At 40.7% G+C, this 18,981-nt stretch overlaps 1 protein-coding gene across 1 annotated transcript in view; it reads right to left on the reverse strand.

The window, feature by feature from the left end:
* BNIP3L (BCL2 interacting protein 3 like) overlaps positions 1-18,981 on the reverse strand; it is a 648,530-nt gene that overhangs the window by 349,179 nt on the left and 280,370 nt on the right. The window contains exon 3 of the mRNA XM_044083137.1: positions 14,899-14,980. Within this exon, the coding sequence (XP_043939072.1) occupies positions 14,899-14,980 (82 nt within the window). The remainder of the gene's footprint in view (positions 1-14,898; positions 14,981-18,981) is intronic.

Raw genomic sequence — 18,981 nt, forward strand, 5'->3', positions numbered from 1 at the left:
AGTCACTAAGGCCATGGATGAAAGTAAAACATTACATACTGCCTACCTTGACCTGGCCAAGGCATCTGGCTCAATTCCCCATTCAGGTATTATAAATAAACTCAAAAACTGGGTATAAATCCTTAAATCCCCAGATGGATAGCCAACTGACTCATGGACAAGGACACATGGTTAAAGTGGGTGAATCCAGATCCATTAAGTGGCCAATTACTAGTGTTGTGCCACGGGGCACAGTGTTGGGACCATTCCTGTTCATAATATCTCTGAATTTATGCTCTGAAGTCAAGGCTAATGTGGAAAGCCTCTGGATGACAAAATTTGCTGATAACTGCAAGCTGGGGGCAGTCACTGAATCCCCCAGTGAAGTAGATAACCTTCACGAGGATCTAGATCAGACAAATGATTAGTGTCAAAACCATGGCCTAAAACTAAAGTTGAAACAAATGCATCATCACACCCTTTGGAAAGTCAAATAACCCTGCAAATTACAACAGCAATAGCACACCCCTAAGAGTAGATTAAGAGGTGAAAGATCTAGGTACATAGATAGACAGTGGTCTGAACTTTGACTGACATATGTGCACAGTGGTTAGGAAGTCCTTCTATGTGGCACAACTTCTAAGTAAAGGTACGACATCCAGATCCAAGGAAATTATAGTCCGTCTATACTCAGCCCTCATTAGAGCACTAATAAAGTACAATGCTCTATTTGGTATGTACTTGACTAGGCACTTACAGCAGATGGAGTGACTTCAGCAGTTCCTCACAAAAAAACAGGGTGTAAACAGCATGTCCTATGCAGATAGACTAAAAGCCCTATCCCTTTACTTTGCCTCCTATCGGCTATTACAGGGTGACCTATGCCTGACCTACGAGGGACTCAAATCCAGCCCTGATGGAGCTGCTACATAACCACAAGTCAAACAGCACAAGGGTCACCCATTCTATGGATCTAAACTTAGTCAGTGACTCAAACAAAACATGCTAGAAAGACAGATGTGTATCTCAGAGATTGTCCCTTCTTTGGAACAGGCTTTCTATTCATGTTAAGCATAGCCTTTACCTGGCCCTCTTCAAACCCAATTAGGATCAATGGATGGGAAATCACAAATTCACACCTGGGGTAGTGCCTATGTCCCTTATGGACAGAGGAAATCTGTAAAATAATCAAGGCATAGGCACAAACAGGTCTATGTTTAATCATCGAGGGTTACGTTCATCGAACCTCCGGTGATCAAACACTAGACATCAAATGTTCACTTCAGTGAATGTGTGAGAAGGGGAAGTAACTAGTTGGCCAACATTTCCATTTAGCACATAGCACACTATTTCAAACCTGACTCAGGTGGGGGGGGGGCGCTGCAGCTCCACACCCCCCACACCACCCCTAACTACAGGTATCAACAGAGAGATCGCACTACATTGGAGAAAAAAGTAAATTTCCTGATGTTGGCCAACTACTTCCATACCCTTTCCCCCACTGTAACCTTTGATGATTAAAGACAGACCCAGCACAAACCCATGCCATCCTCTTGTCTTTACTGGCCATATATTGGGTAAAATCAGGTTATACTGGCTAGGTTTGGAAGGGCTAAGAAGTTAGCCTAATAATCTCCTATGAACCTTTGAATGAAAAGCCGGGTCCTAAGGTGGAGCTGTTTGATGCCTTGTGAGACTGGAACACTTCACTGTATTGCAAAAACAGATACCATCCTGTGCTACCAGGGACCTAAGATCATAAACTCGTACCCTTTTTAGCCATATAAACTAGTACCGTTTTTAGCCATTGTATGGTAGTGATGATATGTTTTGGGCTTCTAGTTTGCAAACTGCATCCCAAAATTCAATCAGAAAGAAAAGCAGAAAGGCATATATACAGAAATGTTCTACCATGAGACAGGAAAGCATTTACTATCACCATCTACCCTTGCCCTGCAGGAAAAAGAACAGCAGAAGGACCACATTCTCCCTTCTAAAAAAAAGGATGAGCTCAAAGATGCAAAGCTCTCTTAAAGCCCTAACCAGACAGAATTTTCAAATCCTTAGCTCCAGGACACAGTTAATGCTGCAGATGAAGATAGTCTGTTAACACATTCATTTCCCCTGGAATATGAGTGGTGCCTAATTTTGTGCTCACTGCTAGAACCACACTGCCTTTCTTCCCTGGTTTAGGAATGTATGCTTCCCAGTTTGCTTTATGTACCAAATCACAACCCGATTGACCAAATGAAACAGGAGGGGCAGTGGGCTTAACTTATAGAGAATTTAGTGCAAAAAAACACTGCCCGCAGCTTCTGTTCTTTTATGGTAAACACCTGCACCTTGATGAATCAATTTCCTCTGAACAAGAGTCCATGTAAGCTCCACAACCAGTTAATGAAAAGTCCATTGCTAGAACCTACAAATGTATCTTCCACAGGAAAAAGGTGAATAATAAGACTGGTGCAAAGTGCCCAGCATTCCAGAACATGGTGAAAAGGTTCCTGATGCAAAGAAAAGGGCCATGAGGGCAGGAATACATTGTGGGAGGAATCTACTTTTTTTTTATAACAACAGCTTACTGCTGTTATTAAATCACACGCACAAATGTATTTATGGCATTTAAACAACTGCCTTCTATCCAGTTCAGTTGTTTTTACCTTCTATGATTTTACCATCATATCAGCATCTACTTTATATAGTACAGAGCTTAATAGTTTCAAATATCAATACTGATTTTCCCAGGGTGATTATGTAAATTACACATCAAATCTAATATAAAATATGGATCATAAATAAGTAAGAAATAAAAGCAATTACTAGAAAATGGAAATCAAAGTCTAAATCAACTGTACTACAAGTAATGAATATAGTAACAGACATAAAACAACTGGAAGAGATATCTTTAGTAAAGGATAGGAGCAAACTACATAGAAAAAATAGGAATCGTGACAACAATACATGCAGAATAATGTTTTGGAGGAAGAATGAGGTTTAAGGAAAGGGAGGAATTGAATGAGCTATGTAATTTTTGACTAACGATGACTCGATAGATAAGTGATGTATAACATTTGCAACTGAAAATATGTCAATATGGTTTGTTTTCATTTACATAAATGTATGACTGCTTATATCATAAGTGATAATTTAATAAAGATGTTTTTTGTTTAAAAAATATATCAGCATTTCTGAATACTTGGTGAATACCTTTGCTCATCTCATTTGAAAATCTTTTTCAATATGTACCATGAATAAAAACAAAAATGTATTAAAAAAATACACGTTAAGATAAGCCTACATTTGTTTATAAAATGGATAAGAATTTAAAAAGGAATTTTGAAAGATATGATGACTTTAAGGGGAAACAGAAAAAAATGGGGCACACAGTAAAATGTGGACATTGCAACCAATGTAATTATATAAATGAAGTTATCAGAATTACATTAGATAATGTGAACAGGTCTACAGTTATATTCAAACAGGGTAACTGCAATTCCAAACGTGATTTATTTAGCTAAGTGCATGGAGTGTTCGGGATTCTATGTAGGAAAAACAGACGTTTGAAAAATAGAATTTATGATCATGTATATAATATTAGGAAAAAGGATCATAATAATGCATTGTATAGACATGTAAAAGCTAAGGGAGAGAAGCATGTGTTTAAATTTGGTATATTAGAATTGGTACACATGAACCCCAGGGGAGGAAATAGTAAAGCTATATTGGGGGAGAAAGAAATAAAGTGGCAGCTATTACTGGATGCTTCCACACCCCCCGGGACTGAATGATAATATCCTCATTAAGCCTATCCTGCACACACATGCATAAATTATGGTATATTAGGATTAATTTTTATATGATGTATTATTATTATGTGATGCATTACGTAAGTTTATTAAATATGATTCATTATAATAGTTATGGATTAATGTTCAGGTTTTAAGGGAGACATTTAGTAGCAATGTTACATAATTAATGTACAAAGAGGTTTAGTTTACTTATACAGGTTTATGAATTTAAAGTATTTTAAATGTTTTTAAAGTGTATATGAATTAATGTTTATATAGGTGCATAGTTACATAGGTATGGAATGAACTATGTATGTTGTTATTATATTCCATAAACAAGTCAAAGCTTAACATATACAATTTTAACATTAAAGGGAGACCTAAAGATTAGTATTTCTTTAAATAGGTCTTCACTTTCTATTGGTCCATTAATTTGGCGCCAGAGGGAAATGTTATTTAAGGTCTTAGTGTTTTATTTTAATGTATTCTGAAGAAGTACACTTGAGGTGGATGAAAGCGCTAAATATGAGTACATGTATTTAAAGAAGTTTTATTTCTATACTTGATTGTCTGGGGCTTTATGTGTGGTGCTTGATATAGCGTATTTGGTGTTATTTTTGTTGTTGAATTCTTCGTTGGTCACTGATACGCCTATCACCATTACTTATTAAAAATAAATAATAAGAAATAAATACCCATTTGTTAACCAGGTAAGCCGACTGGGCACAAAGTCCTTTTCATGGGCTACCTGGGAGCAAGGTCTGATTAAGTGACTTGCACAAGGTCACACCGTAGGCAAATGAAAGCTGAAGAAATCAAACCCTTTACCACAGGAACTACGGCTTATAGCCTTAACCCTCAGTGTCAATGTGGTTATTTTGTTGATCATAAATTCAAAAACAGCTACATAATTTTCATTTTACTTTACTGTTGCTCTGGGGTGCATATATGATTTCTCATATCCCCTTGTTGACATACATTCCCATTTACCTTACACTTCCATATCTATGCCCATCATGCATTTTCTTGATATAGATCTTATCTTTGTTTCTTCTCCTTCACAAATAATATAATTGGTTATAGTCTATGTATATTCATAGTGCTATCTAAACATTATTCCTCAAAGCCCTCCGTCAGCAAAACAATCATGTCCATACTACTGTCCTAAGATAACATTTGCTACATTCCCCATTCATATCCTACCCATGCCACTCCTCACCTTGTAATCTGCTGTCAATCTGATTTTAATCTAATGCATAAAATATTGTGCAGTTCAGCAGCCAGTTCTCTTTTGTCCTTACCCATTTACAATTCTGTCCAGTGTCAGCATATAGTTGCATATTGACATCCATTTCATTCATTCCATTACTATTCATGTTCCATTTCATACATTCTAATATTCTACCAGTCCTCTTTATTCCCCTGCTCTGACTGCATCATTATCTCTACCACTCACCAGCTTCACGAACAGGCATCAACCAGATCCAATATTTTGTCTGCCACCCTTCTCAGTTCATTAAAATTACAAATGCTTCATCTGGTCAGTAAAGTACTATAAGCAACAACAGTACTATAAACATCATCTGATTCAATCACAAAAAATAGCAGTATATACTACATCCAAATAAAGAAAAGCACCAATTCTTCAAATGGAGGCTCCTTAATTAGAATATGTTTACATGCCTTGTTCATTCTCCCTAAACTATTAAACACAGTCAACATTCCTAGCCTTCATTAACTGCCCTCCCATTTTATTACTATCCAGCTTTCATCGCATTTTAATTATAGCTCATCATGCTAACTAGCATCTGCTCTGGTGCCTAAACATTTGCACATGAAGAAAGGAAAAGTGCACATATCATAAGCTATCTGCAGACAGCATTCAACACAAACTTAAATTGTTCTATTCAGACATACAGAACCTAAAAGATTAGTTGTGTAAAATCTTACCATAACCATAGATGTCCTCCTCTTCCATGTTGCAGTATTCTCACATGTGGAATCCTCTGCCTCAGGCGACCTGAACGTCTGGCTTGTATACCAAAGCTCAAGCCTAGCTGCTGTAAGGTGCGTGGGACGTCACATGCAGGGCCATAAACCGTGGCCCATAAATGTGATGTCCGTAAGCACAGACATCATAACTGAATGCCCAACTGGACAAGTCTAAAGGTAGCTGAAGGATGCTATCCAGACATGGAAAAGGCCCTCTTGGGGGGTAGGGGAGGGAAGGAATACTGCAACATGGAAGAGAAGGACATCTATGGTTATGGTAAAATTTTACACAACTAATCTATGTCCTTCTATTCTCATGTTGCAGTATTCTCACATGTGGGAGAGTACCACAGCTTATGCAGAGAAAATGGTGGAGGAAGAAGTAGCAGTCTACAGGAATCCATGGAAGATGGCTTTTGCAAATCCTGTCCTAGTTCTGGAGATGTTATCCAATTTATAGTGTTTAGTGAGTGTGTGTACAGAGGACCATGTGGCTGCCTCTAGGATAGTAGCTGTATCCTGGCCTTTGAGAAAGGCCCCTGAAGAGGTCACTGCTCTGGTGGAGTGGGGTCTAACTGTGTGAAATAACTTTTTACCAAGGAAAGAGTAACAGAAGGATATAGTTTTGCGGATCCAGGAGGATATTGTCTGTTTGGATGCAGCTTTCCCCAGGGGCCTGTGGTGAAATGATATGAAGAGTTGGTTGGACTTTCTGATGTCCTTAGTCTTACCCAGATAAAACCTCAGCTGCCTGTGAACATCTAGGGAATGGAGCACTCTCTCACCGTCATTCTTTGGCGATAGGGAAGAAGGTGGGTAAATGGATAGATTTCTTAAGGGACAGTTCATTTACTGCTTTGGGCATGAAGGAAGGGTGTTAGAAAAATATGTATTAGTAATATGCATGCTTAGTGCATTCAAGGTTTAAAAGGGTTAATACTTTTATTCTGTTCACACTGCATGAATCTGCACAGCTATTAGAAACTTAACAAGAAGCATTCTATTTTCTGCTAATGTCAGCAAATAACAAGAAGTAATTCATTTCTACTAGTGTCATGAGACTTAAAGAGTTATTGATTTTCTGCTTATGCCATGAGAAAGTACACAGCTGCTAGAAGCTTTGATAAAGAACACAATGGATGCTTGAAAGTATAAACCGTATTCAGCATTACTTGTACCTAAGCTAGAAATGTACCTTGAATCTAGGCAAAATGTAACACATATTATAACTGCATAATTGAAGAATTGAAAGTTTGTGGTGGGCTGAAATAAGCCCCAAGGCCAGGTTGTTTTTCTCAAATGTTTTGTAAATCAGCAGTTATTCTCAACTAGTCAGCAATTAGTCTAGTAACATTTTCTGTAGAACAATACAGAAAGCTGTGTCTAACTACATCAGCAATAGAAGTAACATTTCTGTGTGACATGGAAAGAACTGTATAAAAATACCATGCTAATCATTAATGTTCAGACAAACCATTATGCCAGCATGCTTTGTCTCCTTGCTGCAAGTTAATAAAGGGTGCCTTGCTTGAACCTTACGTGAATTGGTCTTTGAAGTTTTTTCCCCTGACAAAGGGTTAGTATGAAGAGAAACTCTTTCCTTGTGAAAAACTGTGTAAGGTGGAGTAGCCATGAGTGCTTGTAGCTCAGACTCTTCTTGCTGAAGGGCAGGCTATTAGCAAGACAGTTTTCCAGGTGCACATCTTTAAAGTGGCGGAAGCTGCAGATTCAAAGGGAGCAATAGTAAATTTATCAAGCACACAGTTCAGATCCCAAGGAGGTAGGATAGGTCTGATGTGGAGAACGCTCTTAAGAAAAAAGCTTCACCGCCAGTCTTGATAATAGGCGTGGATTCATAGTTAAGCAGGCTGAGATGGCTGACAAATGGACTTTCACTGAAAAGTATGAAAGTTCTGATTTTAGGACCTCACACGCACAGGCCAGCACTAGAGGTACATCCGCTTGTAATGGGGTCTGGTTGCCTTTGAAGACACCAGCTGGAGAACCTTTTCCACTTGAATATATAGGATCTCCTAGTAGTACTTTTCCAGGCCTCTTGCATGACAGATAGCACGCCCTCCGAGTATAGGTGTCTGAAAGGGATCAGACGTTCATCACTCACAGGGTATGGCTGAGGGGATTGCAGATGAGGGTGGATGAGGGATCCCTTCTGTTATGTGAGAAGGTCCACCTTGTGAAGCAACTTGTGGCGACTGCCCAGGGTAAGTGATAGAAGAAACGGGAATCAATGCTGCCTTTGCCAATAGATGGTCACCAGCAAGATTTTTGGCAGGACCTTCTGAATGAGAAAGAAAGGGGGGGAGCATACAGGAATAGCCCCTTCCATGAGAATGAGAAGGTATCCACTTTCCATGTTAGTGGTGAGGGGAGCCTGGAGCAGAATAGCCGTAGTTGTCTGTTCTGAGGGGAGGCAAACAGATCTGTGGAGTTCCCCACTGGTGCACAATGTCTAAGAAAACATCTCGGTGCAACATCCATTCGTGACATTGAGACAATGATCTGCTGAGGGCATCTGCCTGATAGTTGCCCTGTGATGGGTTACAGACTGTCTGCAATGTAGCATTGTATTCAGTGGCCAACTCCAATGCATGGATAGCCAGCCTGCAAAGTGGATAGGATCTGGTTCCTCCCCGCTTGATGATGTACCACATCACTGTGGTGTTGTCTGTGAAAACTTGTAGGGGACCAGGATGTAAGAGCAAGAGAAAAGTCTTTAGTGTTAGACATTCTTCAAGTACCACTGGTACTTCCTCATGTGTAACATGGCAAAGGGCAGCATGGGAAGGGTATCAATCATCAAGCCCAGAAGACGGAGAAATTCCCTGGCTGAGATGTGGGTGATGGAGTAGGTTTTGGAAAAGGCTGGTTAGAGAAGTGACCTTTTCTTGTGGGAGGAAGGCCTTTATCAAATCAGTCCTTTTTCTGCAACCCAAAATGATCTGGTCTTGGGATGGAGTGAGGGAGGACTTTTGTAGGTTCACTGTAAACTCCAGACCTTCTAGGAAATAAATAGTGTGCCTGAAGAGTACTTGCCTCTTCTGCCTGGATGAGGAGGTTGTCCAGGTATAGAAAAGATCTGTATGCCTTTTGTTCTGCATAAGACTACTGCTAGGGCTAAACACTTTATGAGAACCCTTGGTGCTGTAGACAAGCCAAAGAGTCAAGCAATAAACTGATTGTGCGAGGATGGCACAGCAAAACACAGAAATCATCTCGGGAAGTCTAGGTGGATGGAGATATGGAGGTATGCCTCCTTCAGGTCCCAGATGGCCATGAAGGTTAAGTGTCAAAAGTGAAAGAAGGGTTTGCAGGGATAGCATGCGGAAGGAAGGTATTTAACAAGGACAGGTCCAGTATTGGCCTCCAAGGGCCCTCCTTTTTTGGGACCAGGAAAAGTCCGGAGTAAAACCCTTGAACCTCTTGTCCTGGTGGAACCCTCTCTATGGTGCCTTGTGATAGCAAATCCTGAATGACCTGGGGTATCGGGTATATTTGTTTTTTTTTTTTTTTGGAGGGAGGGGTATGTCTTTTGGTGATGGCTTTTCCTGCCAGGTCATAAAGTACCCTTTTTCTACTATTGATAGGACCCAGCGGTCTGAGGAGATTTGTTGCCACAGGGGAAAACAGTGAGAGAGGCGGTTAGAAAGGGGGGATATTGTTGAGGGTATTTAGGCAGTCACGCAATGTTTGGTCCGTCTGGAAAGGGCTGCCTGGGGGTAGAGTGAGGGGAAGTAGTTCTGGGGAGGAGGGTTTTCTGGCCTCTTTTCTTTGCTTTGAAGAAGTAGAAGGAGCAGGTGCCCTTCTAACAAAGCTTAGTTTAGCTGGGCAGTTTCTGTAGAATTTAGGAACTGGGGATACCAGTAGATGTTTAAAGTCCTGCAGTTCCTTACTTTCTTCTTGTAGGTTTTTGAAAAGTTCTGCATACTGTTTGTCAAAGAGGAACTTGTTGTCAAGGGGGGGGGGGGGGGGGTCCAGAATCTTGTTCTTGAAGTCATCTGGCAGAGGTTCAAATCTGAGCTAGGAATACCAGCATAACACAGAGGCAGATACAGCTGATCTGGCTGAGGTTTCAGCAGCATCGTAGCTGAATTTTATGGAATGCTTGGCTACTTGTGCTGCTAAAGAAAGTTTTGAGGCAACTTGAAGCTTAGTAGGGGGGTCAGGCATGGAGAAGAGTAGAGGCCTGGAAACTAGATCTTGGGTATACTTTACCATATAAGTCTGGTAACTGATGGCCCTAAAGGCCAGAGTCGAGGAAGTGTAGATGTTTTTTCCCAACCGGTCCATCACCTTATTATCCTTATCTGATGGCAGTAAGGAAAAAGATGGAATCTGCCTAGATTGCTTGTCTGGTGCCACAGCAATCACAGCTGGGTCTGCCATGGGAGGTTTGATGAGACATTTGTAATAATCAGGAACTTTGTAGAACTTGTCTGGCCTTTTAGGGGCCAGAGGTTGAGATTCTGGGGTCTTGGTGGCAGAGGCAGAGGCAAAGGCGTCCAAGTAAGCAGGAATCACTGGAGGAATAGCAGAGGGATAGGGGGACTTCATCTGTAGGAGCTCAATGTATCTTTTCGGTACCTCAGTCATTTGGGTGGAGTCCCACTTGAAATATTCTCTCATTTTGCAGATAGTCTCCGCAGAGGTAATGTCTTCTGGTGGGAAGTCTCCTTCCAAGGAGTACTCATCTGGGGAACAGTATTCCAGGGGAGAGACCAGTTGAGAAGTATGAGTGAGAGACTAGTCTGAGGAAGAGGAAGAAGAAGAGTCTTACGCCCGAGTCTGAAGAGGTAGGATGGAACTAGCAGAGGCAGGCCTGAGACTTAAGGTAGACAGAGCAGGGATTTGTGAGGCAATGGGCCTCAGGGCCATAAATGCCTGAAAAAGTGACTGGGATAATGTTTGCCAGTCAGGCTGGTCTTCCATTAGGGCAGATAAATGCCTGTTTTTTTTTTTTGTTTGTTTGTTTTCTCTTAAGAGGAGGAGTCTTTCAAGTAGTCCGAGAGGTTGAGGATCTGGTGTCAGATGTCAGGCCAGGGGTTGAGGTACCCTCCTCAGAAACTAAAGGTGGCCATGCGGGTGAGCCTGGTTCCTCCCAGACATCAGCAGAGGCAGACGTCACAGAAACCTCCGCAGACGTGCAGACTGAAGAAACAAGGGCGTCGTCCAATATGGTACCTGCCAAATTTGCCAGTTTTTCTGGACGTTCCTTAGCCACTAGACTGACAGCTGGCAGGACATCTGAAGTCGGAGGAGCAGTATCAGGCCTAGAGCTCTTGGCCTTCTTTTTAGGTGGCTCCACCTAGACGGCCTGTTCAGGTTCCATATCAAAGACCAGGCACTTCAGACGTTGGTTCTCTATGAATAATTTACTGTTATTCAGCTACAGAAAAGAAACACTAATCAGCAAATGTGGTGCACAGACTACACAGAAGTCAGCACTGGGGTGCTTAGTGAGGAAATCCATTCACTCAGGCAATGGTTTAGGGGGCCAGCAAGAGATAAAACAGGGTGCTTCCAGGTTGCTCTGACAGTACGCATAACTGCAGGCTATAAAGGTCAAACTACATAGGTCTTTTCAGGTTCCTTTCCTAAAAACACCATCAAGCACTACTGGGGATCCTAGAAACTCCAATATGCATGTGCTGCTTTCTCTACAGAAGTAACCATGACTCTTGGATCTTGAGGTCCTGTGAGAATGCTCTACCCCCCAAGCAAAGTCTGTGAATCTATGATGATGGTCTGGGTTGGGGATCTTCTCTACAAAGGGATCTCTAAGGTACTATGGGATTTTCTACTTGCGTAGACTGGTACTGGGAGCCATTAAGGATGGTGGAGGCAATAAACCCCTGGGAAATTCCCTGGCTGTGGCCTGCTTATGTACTACCAGGTTCAAGAAGTATTTCTAGTAGGGTTCTATCTTGTCCTGAAGAAGGAATATCCCACTGGGTTGGGGTGTCCAGTGGGGACTCCAGAAAGTCTATTCTCTTGAAATGACACAAGACATGACTTTCAGAGGCTGTGTGTGAACCTCAAGCAGTGAAACAGATCCATGGTAAAGGCTAAAGCTCTGAGCGCTTCCTCGGATTAGTTTGCCTGGATCAAAAAGCAGGTATGGGGATATTATGGATTTTCTTCAGTATGCAGTAGGCCACAGCCAGGGCTATACATTTTGAACACACCACTGAACCAATCATGTTTACAAAGGACAATGAGATAAATTAAAAGTGACAACCCCTAGCAAAAAAATCTGAGCAAACATCTGTGTTCTTTGCGAATGGGGATAAGTAAGTAGTAGTCTTTCAGGTCCAGGTGAATAAATGTGTCCTCAGATGAAAGAGGGGTTGCAGAGATTGTAGGGCTAACATCCTAAACCTGGGTACCTTTACAAAGATGTTGAGCTCTGACAGGTCTAAAATGGACCTCCAGGTGCCTTCCTTCCAAGGTACAAGAGAAAAGCATGTAGTAAAACCGATTTCCAAGTTGATGAAGAGGCACCTCCTCTACAACCCTAGCAGGCGAGAAATGGTCTGAGATGATGGGTGGAAGGAGTTACTTTTTTGAGGACCTGAAGAATCCCTGAAAGATGGGGTTGGATGGCCCACTGCAGCCTATATCCATCTTTGATTACCCTTGGTACCCATAAATCTACTGTGAGGATTTCCCATGTGAGAAGGTACCAAAAAAATCTTATTTGCTATCTTGTGGGAAGTGAGACAGGGAGGGCTGGGGTAATGGGGGGGGGGGGGCATCAGGTAGTCATGATTGTTCTCTGTTATTGCTGGGTCCCTGTGCTCACCCCTTCAGATTAACCTTTACTGTCACCTTGCCAACTCTTTTTGAGCTGAGGCTTTTTTCCATTTGGGCACTTGCCCTTAGTCAGTCTCCTGTACACAAATTCAGGTTTGGAAAAGCAGTTACTTTCATACCTGGGAAAATGTGAATGTAAAAGCTGCTAACCTCTTGAATAGTTTTACAACTTTTCTCCATTTTCTTAGGAAAAAAGCTTCTAGCTTGGAGGCCCAAACAGTAAATTCTTATCAAGGGGAAACATTAATGAGTTGTGCCTAGACATCTTAAGGTAAGGGCTGCAATCTTAATCAGGCATGTCTTCTTATAACACAAGTCAATGGACACAGCTCTACATGCTGTATCTGCAGCATCATACACACACTTAATGGAATGTTTGGCCACTTCGGTAGCTAACTGACAATTTAGCTCAGTTCTGTGTCCAAGACTTCCCCAGTCTTGTCTCTTATGGTTAAAGTTGAAATGTATGTGTTTGGCAAGTTATAGCCCTGAAGGACAAGGCTGTTGAAGTGTAAACTTTCTTGGCAAATTGTCCAGAACTCTTATTTTTTTACCATCAAGTAAGGAGTTAGGTGTAAGGACTATTTTTAACCCATTATCACATCCACAGAATGCACTGCAGGGCCAGTCACTCAGTTTTTGTACAGGTATTTGTGAACGTCTTGCAATCTGTAGAATCGCTATGGCTTTTTGTGGTCAGCAGGCTGGAAAATCAAAGGCCTTGGATGCTGCTAAAATGCATCCTCCAGGGATTCCAAGACAGGAGATACAGCCACAGGCTTAGGGACTTCCATTTCTAGAAACTAAAAACACTTTTTTTGAATATCCGAGACTACTCTCTCTTCCCCGCTTAAAATAATTTCCTTCATTTGGATCAGTGTTTCCTCAAAGGATATTTCCTCAGTGAGAGAGTCCAAAGAGATGGTATCTTCAAAATCACAGCTGAAGAGAGAGGAAATTTGGGTGGAGTAATCCACTTCCTCCTAGTCTACTGTCTTGATGTTCATCTTACTACTTAAAAGGCTATCTCATTCTTTCAACAGGGAGGAAAGAAGATCCTGGGGGGCTCCTGGCCTAACTGCATGACCTGTAGGCCTTGAGATGACCTTGGGCTAGTTTAACTCCGTCCTCCTAACCTACTTGTGGGGAGGTGAGAGGGAGAACCCATTTTTAAGAGGAGTTTGTAGGGGGTTGGAGGAGGAGGAATATGTTTTGTATTCCAAGTCTTTTTGAGGGGACATGTGCTCTAAAAGACTTTGAACCAGATCCTTCAGACTGGACTTCCAAGAAGAATCCCTCAATTTCTTCCCTGTCAAAAACTTTGGGCAAGCCACCCACTCCATCAGGAATGATTTCACTGGGCTCCTCTTTGCTCCCCTTATGTCAAGCACCTGGGGAAGCAGTTGTTCTGTGCAGACACGCCCAGGTCGCTGACCATGAGGGCCTCCAAGGAGGCATCAACCGGGAGTTAGGGGAAGAAGAAGTTTGCCGGCTGCAAACGCACCGCATTGGGGCCTGTCACCTTGGACTGGCTGGGTGCATGGGACATCTGTTCAGCATCTTCCAGACTCCTGCTTGGTTTGTTCCTCAACATGTTCCTGAGTAGCAGGTAAAAGAAAGGGGATTGTCCTGCTGACAACATGGCCTAACACACTACAGACTCAAAATGTTTGCAGTCGAGGTGTAAGCCCAGAGTCTGCTGTCTTCTTCTAAGAGTTTTGGGCAAGAACTCCTGACAGACATCACAATTTTTTACACTGTGCTTTGTCCCTAAACAAAAAATACAAGTTGTATAAGTTTATCTGTAAGGATCTGCCTACCACACTCATTTTTACTTGTTAGGTAGAGAAAACTGCTACTGGAAAACCTGCAAAAAATGAATCCCAATGGGGTGCTTATATGTGCGAGCTCTGAATTGAATCCATATGAATGAGAAGGACTACACATGATGCTGAACTAAGAGAGGTCTACAAACACGTACTGGGATAAGTTATGAAAATGGTATGGCATACGTCCAACTTATACCAGCAAGCTTGGTCATGCTCGAAGGTAGGAGTACACTGCACCATGTGGAAAGAACCTAAGCTCTTGAAGAATGGCCAGAGGGATGGGAAACCTACCGAAGAAGTCCCAAAAGTAAGAAATACTGCAACAGAGTTCTAATGATGAACATTTACAAGGAACTGCTTATATCAGTGTTTTAAAGATGCTCATTAATATTTCCCAACTCTTCTGAAAGAGAAAACAAAAACCTAGCAATAAAGGTAAAATAAACCAAGCAAAATAAGTAGTCATGTATAAAAAGTACCTGTGAGCTAGTATCTTTGTCCTTGATGCTGTGCATCTCTACATCAAAGGTTATTATCCCTTCAGGAGTATGAGGACGAGGGCTAAAATGAAAAAAAAAATCTTTAAGATGTTGTAGTAGTTCATGCTATAAAAGAAAAATTCATCTGAAGAATCACTTACTGTGTTTGTCTAAATCAATAGGCATGGTAAGAACAGTCTGGCTAGTCTGCGAGGAAGTTTGCAATTGGTGAGACCATGCTATTTTCAAATGTTTGTCTTGCAACATGCACTATATGTTAGCAATTGTTATGTTTAGATACACTTTGAAGATTTTTATGTTAACTACAAAACTGATGTCTGCAACAAATAACTACCATGCAAAACTAGCAAATTAAAGCAGTGAAAGACAACAAAAGGACACAGCTTCACAGCACATGACAAACACAATCTGTATGAGCACTTACTAAGCTTGATAACAATAACTTGCTGAACTTAGAAGCACCTTAAATTTGATATGTACTGAAAGGTCTTTGGGTATGGTCCTTGTCCACAAAGCCATACAGGACTTTGAAAAAAACAACATTGAAAACAGTTTCTGCAAACATTTTATAGCAGGAATTGCATCTGCAAAGGTTTAGAACTCTGTAAGTGCTTACATTTAAGTAATTTTAGCATAGCAAATGAAAATGGTGATGGGACAGCATAGGCTAATACTATTACATTTTAATGAAAAAAATATCTAAGCTAAACTCAGTGAAGTCATCTCTAACACAGCTAGTCAAGCAAACTTCACTTTTGATTAACTTGAAAAAATTGCATGAAAAAAGTACAGCTGATTAAGGCATTCCTGTTAAACAGTACATCTTCAAGGGAATATCAGCAACTGATCATAGAATAGGTGGTGTCATACCTTTCTCTGTCTCTGATTATAGTGTTAATTTTCCCAACAGTGTCAACAGCTGGGTTTGAGCTGACAGTGGTTTCACACTGCACAGCCTTGATTGTTTTCTTAAGCCAATCATTTCAAAGTTGGCACAGCCTTGAGTCGTCAGTTATTACAGAGAGGAACTGGTCTCCTGCACTAGAATAAGACACACTAGACCCCCTTTAAGAATCCAGGAGCATGGAAGAAGGTTTGTCTAAATACTGACAACCTCTCAAAGATCTGCTACTAAAATAAACATTCACTCAACTTTGCTAACTTACTTCCTAAGAAAGCATATCAGCATTTGCTCATATCAGCAGTAGATCTAGCAGTATCCCCTTATTTCTTTGGCAGGTGGAAGGATGTCGCCACAGCCCATTCGGGGCAGCCCCAGAGAACCATATCCTACTTATGGACTAACAATCTAACTCACAGTACCAATCAAATTAAACATTTTAACAAATGGTAACCTTACAAATGTCCTTAATTAAAACATCACTAAGGTCACTGCTGATATGATGCAGCACACCACCCCTACTCTCTTATAGAGATTTGCAAGAATTTACATAATAGAAAATAATGCAATTTTCTAACCATTTCAACATTTGCTTGCTCGTTGGTTCACCATTTACCTTTTACAAAAGCAACAAAATTATCCGAATTTCTGATTGTGGTACACTTTTTCAGGTAGTACCTGAAATGCCTGAACACATCAAAAAAATTTCAAAGTCTGCACCACTTCATTTTCCTGTTCTGGAAAAGATTTCAATGCATTGGTTCAAAATTATCTGCACACATTCGTCGTTAAGGAAACCTTATTTTTAAGAAAAACAAGTAATGCTGAGAACACACCAAGCCCTGCAATATTTAAATCCTTATTGCAGAAATAACTACCATCAAAACCAGTTTTACTAGCAAAATAAAAATGCCAACAAATTAAAAAACATTTACATGTGTAAAATGTACAATTTTACAAGACACTTTTCAAGTCACATCATGGTACAATGTTTTATCTTGGTGGACTGACATGCAGAACTCTTCACAAAATAGTTTTACTGTAAATGAAAAAGGAAAGTAAAGCAAAGTAGTCCAATGCAAGTAGGCTAACAAGACAGATTAAGGCATTTAAGGACTGAGGTAACACCGGTTGAACAGAAAGGGGTTCTTTTCTTTGAAGCAAACATAAGATTATTTAATTAGGAAAGATTTTTTTTTCTTACTAAGTGTCCTTCCCTCCTTTATGACATACAAGACCCTACATACAGCTAAAGCATATTAGTTAAAAGGGGACAGTCATCCAATCCAAACCATTTTCCCTTTCTGGGAGAAGAGAGACTGTCTTTCTTTCTGTAGGACTCCAGGGGCATCTTAAAACATCTGTAGTTTCAATGGCATTCAAGACGTTATTTGCCTATCTGAATTGATAAGGGCTAGTCTCTTCCCTTAACAGCACTTTGTGGACCAAGACAAGTTGTAAATAATGTGCAGCAAGTCCTGATCCCAAAGGGCATGGTATATATCTTCCAAACTCCTGAGTGTGGAATTCTTGAGAAATAAAGACATCTACCAGTTGTGATCCTCACTTGTGAACTATTTTGATAAAAAACTGTTGCATTCCATCTTCATTTATACATCATACAGATCTTTGTTTAAAAATGTTTTTTGGGAAACAGACGGGCTGGAAAAGATACTGCTTAAAGTGACAAATTTTGCTGTAAGGCCCAGTTTCAAATCTTCATGGTCAGAGTGAAAGGTCACTTTCAGTTTGGTCAGATACTACATAAACTACAGTTATGTGAGATACTTGGGTACTTCAGGAGAGGTCACTTCAAAAGTAAATAATGATATTTGGGTATAGTAACCAGCAAAGCTGCACTGGTTAGGCCTTTTTTTTTTTAACCCAGCTGTTCTGCTCTCTGATCTCATGCCAACACTGGTGCTCAAGACAAGCGGCACAGAGCTACACCAGAAGTAGAACTGGTATGTGTCAACATTTGTTGCTGATGGTAAGAAATCGCTTCTGCCTGTGGTAGACAAACTGCATAAAATACAACAATAATCTACAAATAAAACTGTAGTGCATATTCTTTACTAAAACACTAAACATCAGCCTATCTAGACTATTAAATGCGGCACAATATACATCTGCTTTTGGAGTTGGCATCCCACACAACTGGGTTAATTTACTTCAAGAAGGGTCACTGTAGCAGTGAATATTAACATTTAGGTAGAATACAGCAATGTGGCCTCTACAGGATAGACAAGCTGAAACCTGTCCAGCCTGTATATTGAGTTCTAGCCTTCAGTTTTAGTGAAACTATGGACTGTAGTCTGATCTGCTGCCAATACTGTGCCTTGAGAAGAAGCACTCCTGAAATAAGCTGAGAAGTAGCTGCAACTCTTACAGAATGAGCCTGAAAAAAGACCTTGAATTGTTCTGTTGTATTTAGCAGAAGGCAATAGAATGGGCAGGACAACCCCCTCCTAACCTTTCACAAAGGAGAAAAAAAATTAAGATTTTTTGAAAGAAAGGTCCTTCTGGTACAGTACTCAACTGTCTGTGAACATCCAACATATATTAACTACAGCTGTGTAAGTAAACTCACCATAACAGTAAATGTTTTTATGATCACTGCTGCAGTTGCCTTAGCTATATGGGTATATCCTCCCAAGGATCTAACAGCCAGCCAGCTTCCAAAGCTTCAGGGCACCTTTCCTTGCATCCAAACTTTCAGGCAGCTTGAAGGGAGCTGTCTAAAATAAAAGTTTGGGCTGCAAGCCAATAGCAAATGTTGGAGGTGTGACAGGGAAGAAAGAGGTACTGGGAACATATGTCTTGGGAATATAATGATTTGGCAGACTTTAAAATTTCCCTACTGAATACAGTATCAGGAATATTGGGTGAACAAATAAGTGTAACTAAGGAAATTATTTTTTTTTCCATTTAGGAAACAGGATTTGAACAGCCTAGACATAGTAAGGCTTTGCTAAGTTTAATTCAGGTGGCTGCCAAAAAAGCAACTACTATAAAATAGAAAACAAAATCTAAACCAACTATACCTGAAGTACTGAATTTTGTAATGGAGATAAGAGAACAGAAAGTGGAATCTTTGGAAAGTGGTACGAGTATATTACATAGAAAGAACATTTTTTTGGAGGAGGAAAGAGGTTCAAGAG

This window comes from Protopterus annectens, chromosome 9.part0 (genome assembly GCF_019279795.1).
Source record: "Protopterus annectens isolate FY-2018-M chromosome 9.part0, PAN1.0, whole genome shotgun sequence".
NCBI lineage: Eukaryota > Metazoa > Chordata > Ceratodontiformes > Protopteridae > Protopterus > Protopterus annectens.